General features: G+C 41.5%; 1 protein-coding gene across 2 annotated transcripts in view; it reads left to right on the top strand.

Annotated features, from left to right (window-relative positions):
* arvcfb (ARVCF delta catenin family member b) overlaps positions 1 to 16,311 on the top strand; it is a 123,752-nt gene that overhangs the window by 54,996 nt on the left and 52,445 nt on the right. For both annotated transcript variants that reach the window (XM_080037599.1, XM_080037598.1), the window contains one exon: positions 8,273 to 8,456. In XM_080037599.1, coding sequence (XP_079893725.1) covers positions 8,273 to 8,456 — 184 coding nt within the window. The remainder of the gene's footprint in view (positions 1 to 8,272; positions 8,457 to 16,311) is intronic.

Here is a 16,311-nt window from a genome sequence, read left to right as displayed (position 1 = left end):
CTGTCTGTGCTATTATTGCTTCAAGTCCTCCAGGAGCATAACGATGGAAAATAATTGGCTTTTGTCCCATTATAATACTTGATACCTATATGTACATTTTTAAAGCAGGGGTAAAAAGTTAATTTACAATTGCATACCTTTTTAACTTGCTTTCAACAGCCCCTGGCCTCTGATACTTTGCATTCAGACTAGCTTGAATGGCTTATTTCAGACACTTGATGAGGTATAGACAGCATTAGTGTTATTAATAACAACTGTGCGTTTCCTGCTATGACGAGTCAAATGTCTGCTTTACGACAAAAGGCCCATAAGCAAGTCTCAGGCAGAAGTAAAAAGACATTTTACATTTGAAATCAAACTAGACAGAAATAAACCAATTCAACCAAATAAAAAACACACAGTCGTTGATATATTTCATTCGACTGACAACAAGCCGAAACAGGGGCAGTGGACAAGTATTTACTCTAAAATCACCGCTCAGTTGTTTGCAGTGGTGGACAGTGAAGGACACTCAACCGCTGTACTGTACCCTAAACTAATCATGATAATCTAATCTAGAAGATAAATACTAGAATCTGGAGGATACTAATCAAATGAATTAGGATTCCCAGCTGGGTCATAATCTCACTGCTGTCACTTTATCTAACAAATGCCATGCAACGCTGCATTAGAAAAACATGTCAATCAAAGTGTTACCATGGATAACTTGGTGTGTGTGTGTGTGTGTGTGTGTGTGTGTGTGTGTGTGTGTGTGTGTGTGTGTGTGTGTGTGTGTGTGTGTGTGTGTGTGTGTGTGTGTGTGTGTGTGTGTGTGTGTGTGTGTGTGTGTGTGTGTGTGTGTGTGGGTGTGTGTGTGTGTGGGTGTGTGTGTGTGTGTGTGTGTGTTCCTTGGCATGCTGTGATATAGGACACATGGACATGGTTCTTATGATGTTTGAGAATATAGTGCCACTATATAGTGTGTGTAGTCATTTCTGAGAGGCGGCATAGCTGAGGTGCCCCACCATGATCCGTGAGACAACCTGCTGAGTTCATCATTGGCAATATGTATGTGTTCACATGTGTGGTGCTTTCTTTCACCTTGCCCTTCCTACCTCATTTCATTAACTGCTTTCTGAGTAAACCAAACACACACACACACACACACACACACACACACACACACACACACACACGCTCCTCCTCTCGTGTATCTCTCATGTCCTCTACCTTTTCTTTCTCTAAACGGTGTCTCCCTCCTTCCTTACCACTGTGAGTGTGATGGATGGCTTAAGGGGTAGAGGAGGAGAAAGAAAGGAGGGGGGAGAGGGAGGAGAGGGAGGAGGAGAATGGTAATGGGCAGAACTAAGTTAATAGTCCTGCTAGAAGAGCAACATGCCTGCCAGTGCTGCCTGGAAAATGTAATTAGCCGTAGCCTCAGCTTCAGGGCCCGTTCCCAGTGCCTGGTCCCAGTCCCCTCCAGCCCTCCCATCCAGCTATTACAGAGAGAAGGGGAAGTGACCACAAAGGAACAGGAAAGGAAAAGGATAGAGAAAGAAAATATAAGAAAACGAGGGTAACATTAGTGCTGCGTATGTGCTTTCCAATACCCATACTTCCCTGCTATTGAGTATGGTAGAAACTGTTTTAGGATGTCCCGATACATTGGATCAAATGCATCATGCTGAAAAAAGAAATCCATAATTAAGTGTGGAAATCAGTATGCATCGACCGAGCCTACGAGTGAAAACAACCAGCGATGCGACGGATATATTATAAGCAAGAGGAAAATTCAACAGGCAATGCTATGATCAAACAAATCAGTAGAAGTATAGTACCGGTATGTCCCAGTGGTGTGCCTAGCTCTGCATGCAAGCTACATAATGGTTTATGTACCATAATACTTTATGGTCAGCTGTAGTAGAATAGAAAAAAAAACAAAGAGTATGCGATTTGGAACACAGGGATAGTTTATACTCAGCTCACAACGCGTCTCCTTTGCTGCTGCATCTTGTCATTTGCTTGACAAATACACACTCTGTTTTGAAATAAGCATGGTTGGGTTATGTGGAGCTCTGAGAACAAACTGACAAATCCTTAAAGTGACTGTTTGTGTATGCAAAAGATGATTGAAGGGGTGGATGATAATGTAAATGTTTAACTTGCTCAGAGGCTGGATTGGATTGGAGGCAAAGGAAACAAAAGGAAATCAGAGGTTTACGGGGGAAAACCCAAACACAGTGAAAGGTTGCTGCTGCATATGTATCAGATCACAATGCATTTCACCATCATGTTCCCAGTGAAGAGAATTGCAGCCATACTTCTTCAAAAATCCTTTTAAAGAAATACGTTTTTACAACTTGTTTTCGCAGATTCAATTCATTGCATGCTGCTTTCTAGATGGTTTCAACTTCACCAGTGTTTACCCCTTGAGAAGTCTTCTCTGCAGATAAACAACATTAATAAACCAGAGAAAGGAATAGCGTTTTTTTTTTGCATCTTGAAAGCAGTTTGACTTAGTTATGGGAGGTCATGGGGAAGTCTTGGAATTTAATGTTATGGCCCTGCTGGGAATAGCCAGAGTAACAGTATTTATATAGCACACTTTTGAACACAGTTCATCATCGCAATAGAAAGAACATCCGTGTATAAAATATGGTTAAAAGAAAGCATGTTAAATGGTCATTAAAAATAGACTAACATAAAAATATACAAAGTAGATAAACTAGAATAAAAAGCAGAAGGAGTAGGTCTACTTCTAGAACTAGAGTGCAGTAGGAATAAAAGTTCAAGTTGCAGAGCTCAATCATATTTTTTCTTTTAAAACCGGCATTAAAAAATTGCTTCATTTGGGTCCCATCTAAGATCTTCTGTTTTTTATATGCATGCAGCATAACAGCTCAATGCTGCTTCACTGTGTTCAGTTTGGTCTCTGGGCTGTGCTAACCTAGGTTCATGGATGTGCATACTCAAGCCCTACTTGGTTTATATCTGTTAATAAGCATATCAGAGATACATTTATACTCCAGTGGCAGCACTTGAAAAATGTATTCTGGCTATATTTTTTCAAATGATAAAAGGATTTTTTTAGTGATTTGCTTTTGAAAGTGAGAAATAAACTCGGCATATTAATACAGTATTTGAACTTGTGACTCCCGCTTCTCGCTGGGTATTAAACTCCAGGATTAAGATGTAAAAATATCTGATCACCGAAGCCACCGTGAAGATGGACGTTAAAAAAAAAAAACACTTCCGGAAATCTGAGCGAAATATATATAATATATATATTTTTTCTTCTTCCAGCTATAAAGTGCACACAAATGAATTAAAGGCAGCCCTGGACAGAGTCATTATGTGAAGAAGAGTTGTGTTTCTTTGGGTTGATGAGTTTTTTTTCTGCTTGATCAGTTTTATTTAATTAAACGCTAAGAATACTACTCTAGCTCTTTTCACAGCCAACTGACTTAATGACGCTATAGTTTCATTTAACTTTGTTTAACTTCACTCAAGGTTTATATGGCCCATGTCATGTCTTAAACAAAGTGTGCACTAGTCTGTCAGTGAGCATGTTTACACAAACACTAGCGTCCCACTTAACAAGTCACATACTGAACTTTAGGCAATTTACAACAACTCAGTCATTTCATAAAACTATATTGATATGTGTGTGACTTATGTAGGGATAGAATCAGCTACAGTTACATCACTAGTTAACAGAGAATCCCTAAACCTAATTGTGATTGTATATGTTTGACACATGTGGAAATAGAAAATGGGACATTGTAGTTTAAAAAATAGCCAGCTTATTTTCTGGAGGTATTTAGTCACCATCGGCAGCAATGCAGTAACATTAGCTTAGCCCCGGTGACAGCAGCACTCCATCCAGTACATACAATACAATAGAATTTTATGTTTCAGTAGACAAGGCTCAGCAGTGAGTAGAGCTGCTATGTCAGGTAGGTGTGGCCATGATCCACACATCTAACTTTAACCCCAGCTCCAACACTTTCTTCAGTATTTAAAATCAGATCTCTATGTCATCTTAACAAATCCAAACCCCAGTCCAAGTGTGTGAAATGCCTTTGACATCACAATTGTACGGTATCTGCCTCAGTGCAGCAAATAGACTAAAGCTGATATAGAGTCAGTGGTGTGATACAGTGGCAGGACGGCAGATAGAGATGGTTGCCTTCATGGCACTCTGTCATCTTAAATCACATTGTGTCTGCGGGCTGTATATGCCTGTCCTACTTGATGGATCACTGCCTGGGCAAAGAAATGTCTGTTTCCTCCACTCTGGCATGTACGTATGATCAGTGTAGAGCTGGCTGCTACCACCTGAAAAGTGTTTCAGCTGAAATACAGGGGGGTGATGACTTGTTTATAAGTTGCTTTTTTTTTGCTTATGTGCTGGCCAATGTATTATTATACCTCTCTTATAGAACTCTCAACATGCACAGCATTGAGTCAGCACTCCTGGAGAATTATTGTTGTTCTTGTCAAAACCAGTGAATATCTCCTCACAATCTGCTACCTGTCCGTACTGGGTGTGCGCTTAAAAAAATATGGTGTTAATACACAGCCTAGGCTCTGTAAACTGATATGTAAACAGAGGTATATGTAAGCAAAAGGGGCCCACCGTAGCTAGCAACATGCCTGTTAACAGATCCAAGGCTATGTATTAACACTATTTTTTCTCACTGCACATACACAGCACGGACAGGTAGCAAATTGTTAGGAGATATTCACTGTTTTTGACAAAAAGAGATTTTTCGACATCAAGCATTGTACAGAATTGCTTACTCCACCTTTAAATCCATGTTGGATACGGGCCGTTGAACCTGTTTTATTTAACACTCAACGTGCACAGTTCAACAAGATGAATTAAGAGGCATTACTAATCTCATAGCAACGCATACAGAAAAGGCTTTAACATCAGACTTGAATGTTAAACTTCATGTCATACAAATGAATGAGACGGATTTATATGGACTATTAATGTCCTGCTCGTTTCTCCTGCTCAGCTCAGCGGAAACTTTGCGGCACATTGAACTAGCGCCCGTATGTCAATTTTCCTAAGCACACTAAAACCTTTCCCATGACAAAGACACTGTAGTCAGGGGCGACTGCATGTTGAATGTTGCTTGTCACAAGTAGACCCGATGATAACGACACAACAGTGGAGGTGTCCAAGCTGTCAGCCTGGCATGAATGTTGGCGAAGCTTTCAACGTAGCACACTACACACACACACACACACACACACACACACACACACACACACACACACACACACACACACACACACACACACACACACACACACACACCACAATAGCACTCTGGTTGTTAATGTGCCTCATCCCCTGGCTGCTGATACTTCCTCCCATACGCTCCTATGCATGTTGTTGAAATAAAGCACACAATTGACGCTGTAAAAAGAGACTGAATATACTGTATGCATTAGGGACACATTTCCATTCAGTAGGTGGAAATGTCTGGAGTAATACTTACAGGGTCTACTTTATTATTTTCTAACCAAAAGCTCTTAAATGTGCAGTAAACGGAGGCCTGGAAATCAACGACACTTGAATGTAGAATAAGCTATTGCCTGAACCATAATATATTACTGTCCAACACCGACTCAACTCCTATACACACACAAAGACACACACCTAGGTGGAAACATAGGTAGATGTGGGTAGATTACAACATACAATACAGGCGGTAACCAAACATAAATAATAGTGGTGTCATTTCTTCAGTCAGAGCTTCAATAATGCTGATGAAAGAGGATCCATATATCTACAAATAACATCTCCGCTTGTTTTTTGCTCAAGGGTAACGTACCGTGAAAATGCTTTCCAAAATGAAAATCCATTTTGAATCTGTAGAGGTATGAAATTCACAATATAATACCCAAGATAAACAAGTCTACAATCAACAATGCAGGCATATCTTGATATTAGGTTTTAGGGCTTAGGGGACATCGCACCCTGCTATTTGTCTGTCAGGCAGTGTTTAATCTCTTTTTCTGCTAAGGTAGGATGTGATGTTATTGGTGATCATACACGGTTCTGTAGGGATGTATAAGGAATAAAATAGTTAGTAAAGTTACGGCAGATAATTCACATTGTCCAAGGTTTTTAAATATCTCACTGTATTGAAAAAGTCCCACAAAAAATGATCTTTTAATATGATTATACAAAAATTGGCTTGAGGCTTTGAGTGTGTGTTCATTATCTTGCATCACACGTTGTGATATGTGTGTGAGAAAGTGTCCCTGAGCGGAGCCACACCTCAGCATACACATCTGATAGCTTCCCAGCAAGATACTGGTAGCCTGGTAGATAGTGTGTGACGCACATGAAAGCCTAGTCTAGTCACCAACTGCAGCCATTGAGGGAATGGAGATTCACTTTCCACTTGGTAAGATAATGCAGTTACTGTTAAGGTCATAAGGCCTAATGCAAAAATATTACAACAACATAGGTTAGTCTAAAGGGCCTTGATCTTTTTTCCCCCCCCCAATGCTTTGGCAAATTGGAAACCACTTTCCACCAGGCACACAACCACAACAGAAGGCCTGGGTTTATTCTTAGCACGGGGCCTGTCTGCCAAGGAGTGCATGATTTAACAGAAGGAATAGTGACCAGCTGGAAAATGTACCAAAAGCATTTGAAAAGAACAAGGCGACTTAGGATGACAGTTTTACCGTTCTGCTAATGGTTCACAGACCGTGGGTGTCTGTGCATTTATACATGTGGTTGGGTTACTGTAGTTTGACCTGGCGCTCACCAACACAGCAAGCATTTAATAGAGTCAAGCACTTTAAATCCTTTTGTGCCAAGTTACCACAATTTGCACCAAAAATAGAACTCCTTTTTTTTTAAATCATATATCTCAAATCAAAACTAAAACACACAGTCTTTGATATTTTCAGATTTAGTAGAACTTACAATGTTCAAAGGTAAAGGAATAAATGTTCATAAATCACACACACAAAAAAAGCTTGTTATATTACTCCAGAACTTGCTGCATAATCACATTTTGAGAGTTGCCTATCCATCCAAGGCTACAAAGCTAACAGGAACTGATGTAAGCTGATTTGGCTTGCGTTTAATAGTGTCAGACTCTGTAAGCCTCAACTGTAGGCCAGTAAATGACTTGCTCCAGATCAGAATGCCTGCTGCTAAATGCCTGAATTTAAAAGGCGAAGAGAAAGAAGGCGATAAATGAGGAGGGACAGAGATAGACCTTCTGGGGAGGGTTAAAAACAGCAGACCGTGTCAAACATGGACTTTTTATAGTCTTTTTCTTTTTAGTGAAAGGGATTTGTTCTGCTCAAACCATAGTTTGCCTGGCTCTAAAGCTTCCAAGTGAAAATCCATCTGATGCTTCAACACAGCATTTTCTTTTCTTTTCTCTTTTGTTCTCCTGTCTGCTATCTCTGCCTGCCCGTCTCTCCTTTGTGAAGCCTCATGATGCTCATACCCAGCTCAATTTATTTCACCTATAGGTTTTTTTTGTGCAAAAGTACAGAATAGGCTGCCTTTCACAGAGACGTGCGGCTGAAAAATAGAATAAAGAAAATCTCTCTCTTTTGCTTTTGACTGGAAAAAAGAGCAGGTATTGGATACACAGCATGTCAGAGCTGTTTGCCAAAGTAGTTCATTATATATATATATATATATATATATATATATATATATATATATATATATATATATATATATATATATATATAATGGTATATTATTCCATTAATGACAGTGCACTCGTTGATAAGAAATACGCTCACTGTGCCTATATTAAAATCATTGGAATATTATAAAAATATCACATGTATTCATCTAAATACTTAATATTGAAGATTATGACTTTATCATAGTCAGCCAAGAGAAGAATACATTATAGCTGTGATTCCTTTATGCAATGCATTATGGTTGATATCATTACCAGCTAATATAAAACCAATTCTATTTTATTATATCTTTTCTAAAGTGGTATTGCTGCAAACCTAAAGTTGATTTTTATTGCATTCTTAAAGTCCTCACTCCAGTGTGTTTGACTGCTACACAGCTGTCTTTATTATATAACATCACATTCACTTTCTTTCATAGTACATCTTACTTCCTAACCACATGCCCTTCTTTTTCACCCTTTTGTTCTGTTATCCCCCATATTTTTTTTTCTCCCATAATCCTCTTTTCCATATCACCTATTTTCGTTCCCCCTTATCACTGTCCTCTTTTAAATATGTATTTTGAATGTGTCTTTTAATGTCCCTTCAGGAACCCTGTGGAACCTGTCGTCCTATGAGCCCCTGAAGATGGTGATCATAAACCACGGCCTGCAGACCTTGACCAACGAGGTGATCATCCCTCACTCTGGCTGGGAGCACGAGCCCAACGAAGACTCCAAGCCCCGCGACGCAGAGTGGACCACCGTCTTCAAGAACACCTCGGGATGCCTCAGGTACAGTCTAGGCTCACACATGAATTGAGTGGATGGTGGTTCATTAAAGGAATTTTCAAGATCTGTTAACAAGTTCAGTCAACAACATAATCATAATGTGACATTTTAATTGATATCTTTGGGTTTAGAAACACATGGTTAGATAAAACAAGCAATTACTGTATCTTACAATTAACAGCCAAATGTATTGATTCATTGAAGAAAAACAATCGGCAGCCATAGTCATAATGAATATAATCCATAGTTGACACCCTACACTGTTACTTTATTTTAAACAGGCTGTATAATAATTTTGTAAATGTATGTTGTTGGCTTGCTTTGGATGAATGAATGACTGTCTTTTGGAGCTCAGGCAGGTTGAAACATTTTGGACAAAACCCTGTTTTCTATCAGGGAGGACCAGGGCCGCCTTAATGCACGGGCTTACCTGGGCTGAAGCCCCAGGGCCTACAAGGATCAGGGGCCTCTAAAAAAAAAAAAAAAAAAAAAAAAAAAAATTTTTTTTTTTTTACTGTCTCAATATAGGCCCCTGATCTAAGAAGGCCCCGCACATTGTCATTTAAATAAATTATTGACTGGCTCATGATAGGCCCCTGATCTTAGGGGGGCGTAGAGAGATCAGGGGCCCATCATGAACCAGTAAAGAAAAATGAAAAAAAATCACATTATTTTTGGCCTACGAAGATCAAGGGGCCTATCATTCACCAGTACATTTTTGTTATTTTTGTTTAAATAACAATGTTCGGGGCAACGCAGATCAAGGGCCTATATTGAGATGAGCCATTAAAAACAAAACGAATAGTTCAAAGAGAGAAGTAGCTTTGGGATAAGGGATTATAAAAAAAAAATTGGAATGCTGACTGACTGGATTTTTTAAACCTGTATATTTTTGTTTCTGCTTTTTGGTATTTCTGTGTCTCCAAATGATTTCAGAAAATATCTCACATAGGACACAGTTGATTTAGCCTTAGTTTTCTTCTCAAAGTGAACCAGATTGATGCATTTTACTTTAAAAGGTTAACATTTTTCTTCCGGGGGGGCATGCCCCCGGACCCTCCTAGAAGGTCCTGGGTCCCCACCGCTGTCTCTTCAATAACTTGGAAAAACACAGTAACCAACCATGTGTGTTTGGTTATTAAAAGTCACTAGACCAGGAGGGGGTTTAAGTACATGTTACCTTAAGTGATTTTGTATTTCATCAATAGAGATATTGTGGTGTAGACTAACATGGCTTTAACGCATCTGTATTGTAAGACCGCCGCCCGGGGGGGCCTACAAAACCTCTCAGCCCCAGGGCCTAGTGGCAGGTAAAAGCAGCCCTGGGGAGGACACAGAACAACATTGGGAAAAAGTGTGGTGACAGGTGGCACATTTTTAGTGGGGACCCTTTACACTCTCACAGCCTTGAAGGTTTTTTTGTACTTAGCTAACAGTTGTAGCTGGGGACAGGTGGGTTGTGGGTGAGATTACATATGCCCTCTTTGTTTACCCAGGGTCAGATTTAAGTTCTTATGGTACTATGAACATGTATGATACGGCATGCTGTGTTCCTGTGTGTGTATGTGAAGTATGCTGGATGTCTGTCTGCATGAGGATTGCTGGGTCTCTCTGCCTTTTAGAAAACATAAGAGCTATTTATGACCTACTCATAACTGACCACATAACAGGTGGGCTACAGTGTATTATCACTTCTACCCACTGCGCTTTGGGAAATAGTTTGTAAATGTTTCTCTATTCACCTCATGCCATTCTAATATAGCCTGGGTAACTTAGTTGTGTACTCTGCCGTCGGTGAGCATTAGCTGCAAACTAAACGAGTGCTTATCCAATAATTACACAAATGAAGTTAGGCTTAAGCTTGTTAAGGCTGAGTGAAGGTAAATTGAGCCCACGGTGAAATCATTGCCAACTGACAACAAGTCAGAATGTATTTAGCATCTTTTCAAGAGCACCCCTTATTTTCGATGGTAAGAAATTCAACCTGCAAACATGAGTGTTAACTGGGATGAAAAACAACTTTTGAATGAGTGTGTCAATAACACTGTTATATGAGCAGCTGCCAGTAGCAGAACTGCTCTGCTTTGACTGTTTTCAGTGACCGTAACAGAAGACCTTGAGTTGTTCTCAGGTCAGCCTTCCAAAGTGGTGTTAAATTCTTTATTTCCACGTTGACGTACCTCACTGTCGAAGTGGTGTGACTCAGACGGCCAATGGGCTGACCCTTTCTGGTCCATTTGTTTTAAAAACTGAAGGTCTGCCTTGGTCCTGGGGGGACTCTAGTCCCAGTTAATAGCTTGAATGTGCCCTTGCCTAAACCCCTTACATAGCTACTATACAGGCTACTGTATGGAGTATACTGTGGAAGAAAACACAAGAATTGTTTAGGTCTTTATTAAACCAGTCACATTTCTCTTGGCTGATAACACTGCACTATGGGATGATTGTTTGTGTTGAACCTGTAAGTCAGCAGTAAACTGCCGCCCCGCTGCAAGGTGCTGAATTCCTTTTACCTTTCGCCTGTAGTCAGACAATTACCACAGAATGTGCACAGACCTGTGAACATGTGTGTCAAATAGAGTCACATCCACGGTGGTGTTTTCAAATTGTTTTCAAACACTTAGCTCTCCATCAAGACACAGCGAAACAACACATATATATGATTTAGTTCTTGGCAGTGATTGGCAGTGAACTCAGGCATATATAGGCTACAGTATATGTTTACAACCATAATCAGTCAAATTTGTCAATCAATCCATTTTTTATCCACTGATTACTCTTTTTAGACATTTCATTGACCAATATAACAGTTAAAATAATACATTAGTTGCAGCCCTATATTAGACTTATCTAAAATCTTCCCTGTTTTTTTTTTGTATGTATACACAGTTTTTGTGTAAAAGAGCCTTGACTTGAAAAGCTGATATTCAAAAGGAGATGCAATTAGAGTGTCAGCCAAGGAATCAAGTGCACCTCTACAAACTGCACGACCTCAGTCAGACATCCTCTCTGCCTTGGTCTTTTATTTCAATAACTTGTTCTGTTCCTATAATTAACTTCAAACTAGATTCCCCTCTCCGCGTACAGTAGCTCCTTTCTTCTACCTTCCCAGCCGATTCTGTCATTTTGGCTTTGGCTCAGAACGACAGACTGTAGTGAATTGTGAAATACGGCAAGTGTGTGTGTGTGTGTGTGTGTGTGTGTGCGTGTGTGTGTTCGTGTGTGTGTGTGTGTGTGTGTGTGTGTGTGTGTGTATGTTGGTTATCACACCTCACGCCTGGCTGAGCTGTCTCGAGCCCAAGCCCGTCGTCTAGCTTGTAATCCGGGGCAGACCGTCTCCTGGAGCAAGACGCTGAGACGCTCTGGCTCACCTCCAGAACAATACAACATCCAAAATCCAGCTCACACAGAAAGCACCAGAAAGGGTTTTCCGCACATTATTTCTCTGCATTAGATAGGTTTCCAGACCCTTTTTTCTCGGGCTGTAGAAAGTGTGGAAACTTGCTTGTTAACTTTAGAACATTTTCCTCCTAACCGGCTTGAAAGAAGAAGGAATAACTTGAAAGCGCTCTGATACATCTGATGAGTGTCATAGAGAAGTCATGGAACAGTGGGAGCCCTCAGTTTCTCAAGGCCTCTTCATTATCTGTATTACTCCATATTTCTTTATGTGCGTATATAACCACATATTTTTCTATTTCCGTCGCTGTGTTCAAACCTATTCAAACCTATCACCCCCCCCCCCCCTTATGCCAAGTATCTTATTGCTTTCACTATATCACAGTATCTCCCTCAGTCGATCTCACTCTCTCCCTCGAACCCCCCCCCCCCCCCCCCCCCCCCCCGCCGATGCAGTGCACTGCCGCTGGCGAGAATATGTCTCCATGGTAACTGGGTCCAAGCCCACGGTTGCCTAGACGCAGGGGTTTGTGTTGTTGTGCGCCCGGGAGAAGTGCTGATGCCAGGGAGAATCTGTTTACTCACGCCAGAGAGAGAGAGAGAGAGAGACGCAGGCAGCTTACACCTCAATAAAGCCGGGGATTGTTTTATTATAATGGTCTCCGCTGTCGATAGAGGCGGGCTTATTTACAGTGTTTACGCTATGGACTCGGTGACGGTAGAAACAGAGTGTGTGTGTGTGTGTGTGTGTGTGTGTGTGTGTGTGTGTGTGTGTGTGTGTGTGTGTGTGTGTGTGTGTGCGCGTTGACTTTGGCTGTGTTAAATATGGGGGCGTGTACACCAGGGTTTGGTATCAAGAGCTTGATCTGAATAAGAACGGCAAGAATCGGTATAAAAGTGCTTTGTTCTATGTCAAATGTAGTGACAAGAATTTACTAACGTGGCAAATTTGAACAAAGGCAAGGCAAGGGCAAGTGTATTTATTTATACATGATATTCACACAGAGGCCATTCAAAGTGCTTTACAAACAAAGGAAAGAGTGATCCAGGGATACATTCAAATCACTGTGTGTGCAAATTTCATTTTAAGAGAGAAGTCTGACAAACGCGACATATCTCTTAGCATGCGACATGATGTTATCATATCATAGCATTACCATTGTGATCATGTAAGCACACTGACATTAGCATTCAGCCCAAAGCACCACTGTACAGCCTGTCAGAGCTGCTACCTATAGCTGTAAACCTCTAGACTTGTTTAACTAAAAGGAATCATTGCCAAAGCCAATGTGAGCCGCTAAGGCCGGATTAACAGTCGGGGACACAAACATTATGACAAATATGGATGACACTGAAAAGCCATAAAGGACGTTGCGAGTGGATTTATAGAAATGACATCTCATTTCTCTGATTAACATTGCGACCAAATGACTGATTGGTCAGGGAAAAATAACCAAATTATATATAATAATAGGGCCTTTTTTTATATATATATATTTTTTGGCATTTTTTATGCTTTATTGATAGTGAGAAGGGGTGAGGTGAAATGGGGCAGAGAGGGGAGTGACATGCAGAGAACGACCGCGGGCGGGAATCGAACCCGGGCCTGCTGCTGGGCCCAGCCCGGGGGCGGGGGGGGGGGGGGGGGGGGGACGCCCTACCAACTGAGCTAAGGGCGCCCCATAATAGGGCCTTTTAACATTCGGTTTATTTTCTCACTCAGATATTATTAGATGGTTTTAAAAAGGTTTTACATTAGGAAAAATCCATAATGGTAGCAGAAATTAAATCGGAATCAATAAAACCTTAAGGATCCTCAACCCCGTGGTACACATATGGTCATGCGGTGGGTGTTGCCATTGACCTTGCTGGGGGCCAATAGCAGAGGTCAGCCATGTCTCCATCCATCTCCATCCGTCTCCATCAGTCCTGCACCAGTCTATCTGTCCCAGCTGCTCCATTGTCCTTTGACGGCCGTATGACTCTGAGTGACCTTCACACACCCACACTTCATCTGATAGAGCACACACACACTAAAGACACATCCAGCCCACAAGTGACAGGCAGCCAGTGTATGTGCAGACACACACACACACACACACACACACACACACACACCAACCTACACACACACACACACACCAACCTACACACACACACACACTGACCTCATCCCAGTCACAGCCGTCACTAGACCAGACCAGATAATTGCCAAATGATGCTAGTAATGGTTTACATATTCAATTTAAATTTGACCACTTGTGCAGAGGTTTTCTTTAAATGACATTGATTCCAGTGTGGTGTCAGATAGAATAAGAAGAGTGCAAACAGTGTGACACAGAGAGACTATTGACTTTGCTTGATAAAATACCATGGGCCTTCCAGGGAGACTACATTTCATCAGTTGTCTGGACTTTTATGGAAAATAGAATGTCCTTGTTTCTCTCCGAACTACAGTATTATTATTGGCACTTCAAAAAAATGAGATTGAACATAACTTTCTCTGCGTTATCACGACCAGACACTTTATCAGCTGATGGAAGTGTTTTCGCCTTGGCCAAGCATTTACTGAAATGCGTCTACAAATCATTTTTTTTTTTTAAAGATATTTTTTGGGCATTTTTATGCTTTATTGATAGTGCAGAGAGACAGAGCTGAAATGGGGCAGAGAGGGGAGTGACATGCAGAGAACGACCGCGGGCGGGAATCGAACCCGGGTCTGCTGCTGGGCCCGGCCCGGGAGGGGGACGCCTTACCGACTGAGCTAAAGGCGCCCCACGTCTACAAATCTTGGGAAAATTTGAAATACACCAATATTGCTGATATGAGTCCTGAATGGGCAAATCAAATAAATTACACAGAAGACACATACATATCCTACATAAAGCAGATCTATTAGTGATAGAGAAAGTTTTATAAATCCAAAGGGGGACTGCTTTTTCCCAAAATGCAATCTGGCTCCCACACCTTATCATTAATAAACAGCGATTTATTAGAAAGTTATTCACATGGAGATTAAGTGCAGTATCACAAAAAAAACTATTTTAGACCCCCAGATAATCAATAGCCATCACTACGTACCTACACAGAGACCTCAACCCTCACTGAAAGCGAAATATCACACCACCCGCAACAGCAGCCCCTTCCCTGCACCGTGTCCACTGTCAGATGCTCTGTCCATAAACCTTCCAGCAAGACAACTGCTCCCTGAAAGACTGCTGGAAAATGAAGCAGCTGACAGTAAAAACCCCTGTGTCTGTCTGTCTGTCTGTCTGTCTGTCTGTCTGTCTGTCTCTGAAACACACTGCTGTCAAATAAATCGGCGGCGGACGCTCCTCGGGATCCGTTTACAGGAGAGAGGTGGTGACCGTTGTCTGACAGCTGAATACTGATGGCTGGGCTTTATGAGTGAGTCCAGATGGCCCGTTAGCTGTCTGTCTGCTCGCTACCAAAGATTAGTTTCAATTAGCACAAACTACAGGATGGCTCTGTGAGGGTCTACCAGATAGACATATATACCAGGGACACTCGTACGTGAGCCAGGAAGAAGGCAAGGTGTGTGTGTGTGTGTGTCTGTCTGTCTGTCTGTCTGTCTGTCTGTCTGTCTGTCTGTCTGTCTGTCTGTGTATGTGTGTGTGTGTGTGTGTGTGTGTGTGTTTGTGTGTGTGTGTGTCTGTGCGTATGTGTAGGTGTGTGTAGGTGTGTGTGTGTGTGTGTGTGTGTGTAGAACTCTGTTCATTGAGGTGTACATCCATTCTGATTTGGAAACAAATGAGTGGACACACTAGGGTGCTTGTAATATACAATTCAAATACAGTTCAATATGGCTTTGCAGTTGAGTCCTTTCATGTTAAAGCGAAACCTCCACATGTGTAGCAGTGTTCGGCTGTGATTAGAGTTCCAGTCCACACAGCACTATGAAGCGGGCCCAGTCTCTGCTTACCTCGGCACGGCTGCCACTCTTCCACAGGACTAAACTGGGGGTCGGCTAATGGGATTATGTGGGTTGGAAAGCCCTCATAAATGAAGTCCCTGCTGAGGAGAGGGGAGCCCCAGCTATCCCTTAACCCTCTTCAAAGCCTTTGCCTTTCACAGTCAGCCAGACAGCTGCGCTAAGTTCTGCTGCTGCTGCCGTGCTTACAGGAGCTGTGCTCAGAGCGAGGGCTGACGTAACATGGATTGCATTTATCTTAGTAATGAAAAAAAAAATGAAATTTCTATTCATCATTTTCTTATTATTCTCAAAGCAGTTCGGCTCTATTACATTGTCCTTCTGAGGCGAGCAGACAGAGGATAAAGGCCATGGGTCACATGTAAACCCAGAGAAACACATGGTTGGTTTAGACTGGTATTGGTCTGATTTTTTAACAGTCTTACATCTGCTAGCCATTGTCCCCCAGTCTGTGGAGGTCATCAAACCTGAGATGATAGTGTTGTTGCATATTGAAGATATTTATAT

This window comes from Ammodytes marinus (assembly GCF_949987685.1).
Source record: "Ammodytes marinus genome assembly, chromosome: 2".
Classification (NCBI taxonomy): domain Eukaryota; kingdom Metazoa; phylum Chordata; class Actinopteri; order Uranoscopiformes; family Ammodytidae; genus Ammodytes; species Ammodytes marinus.
The sequence above is the reverse complement of the archived record's forward strand: the minus strand, read 5'-3'. Positions and strand labels throughout refer to the sequence as shown.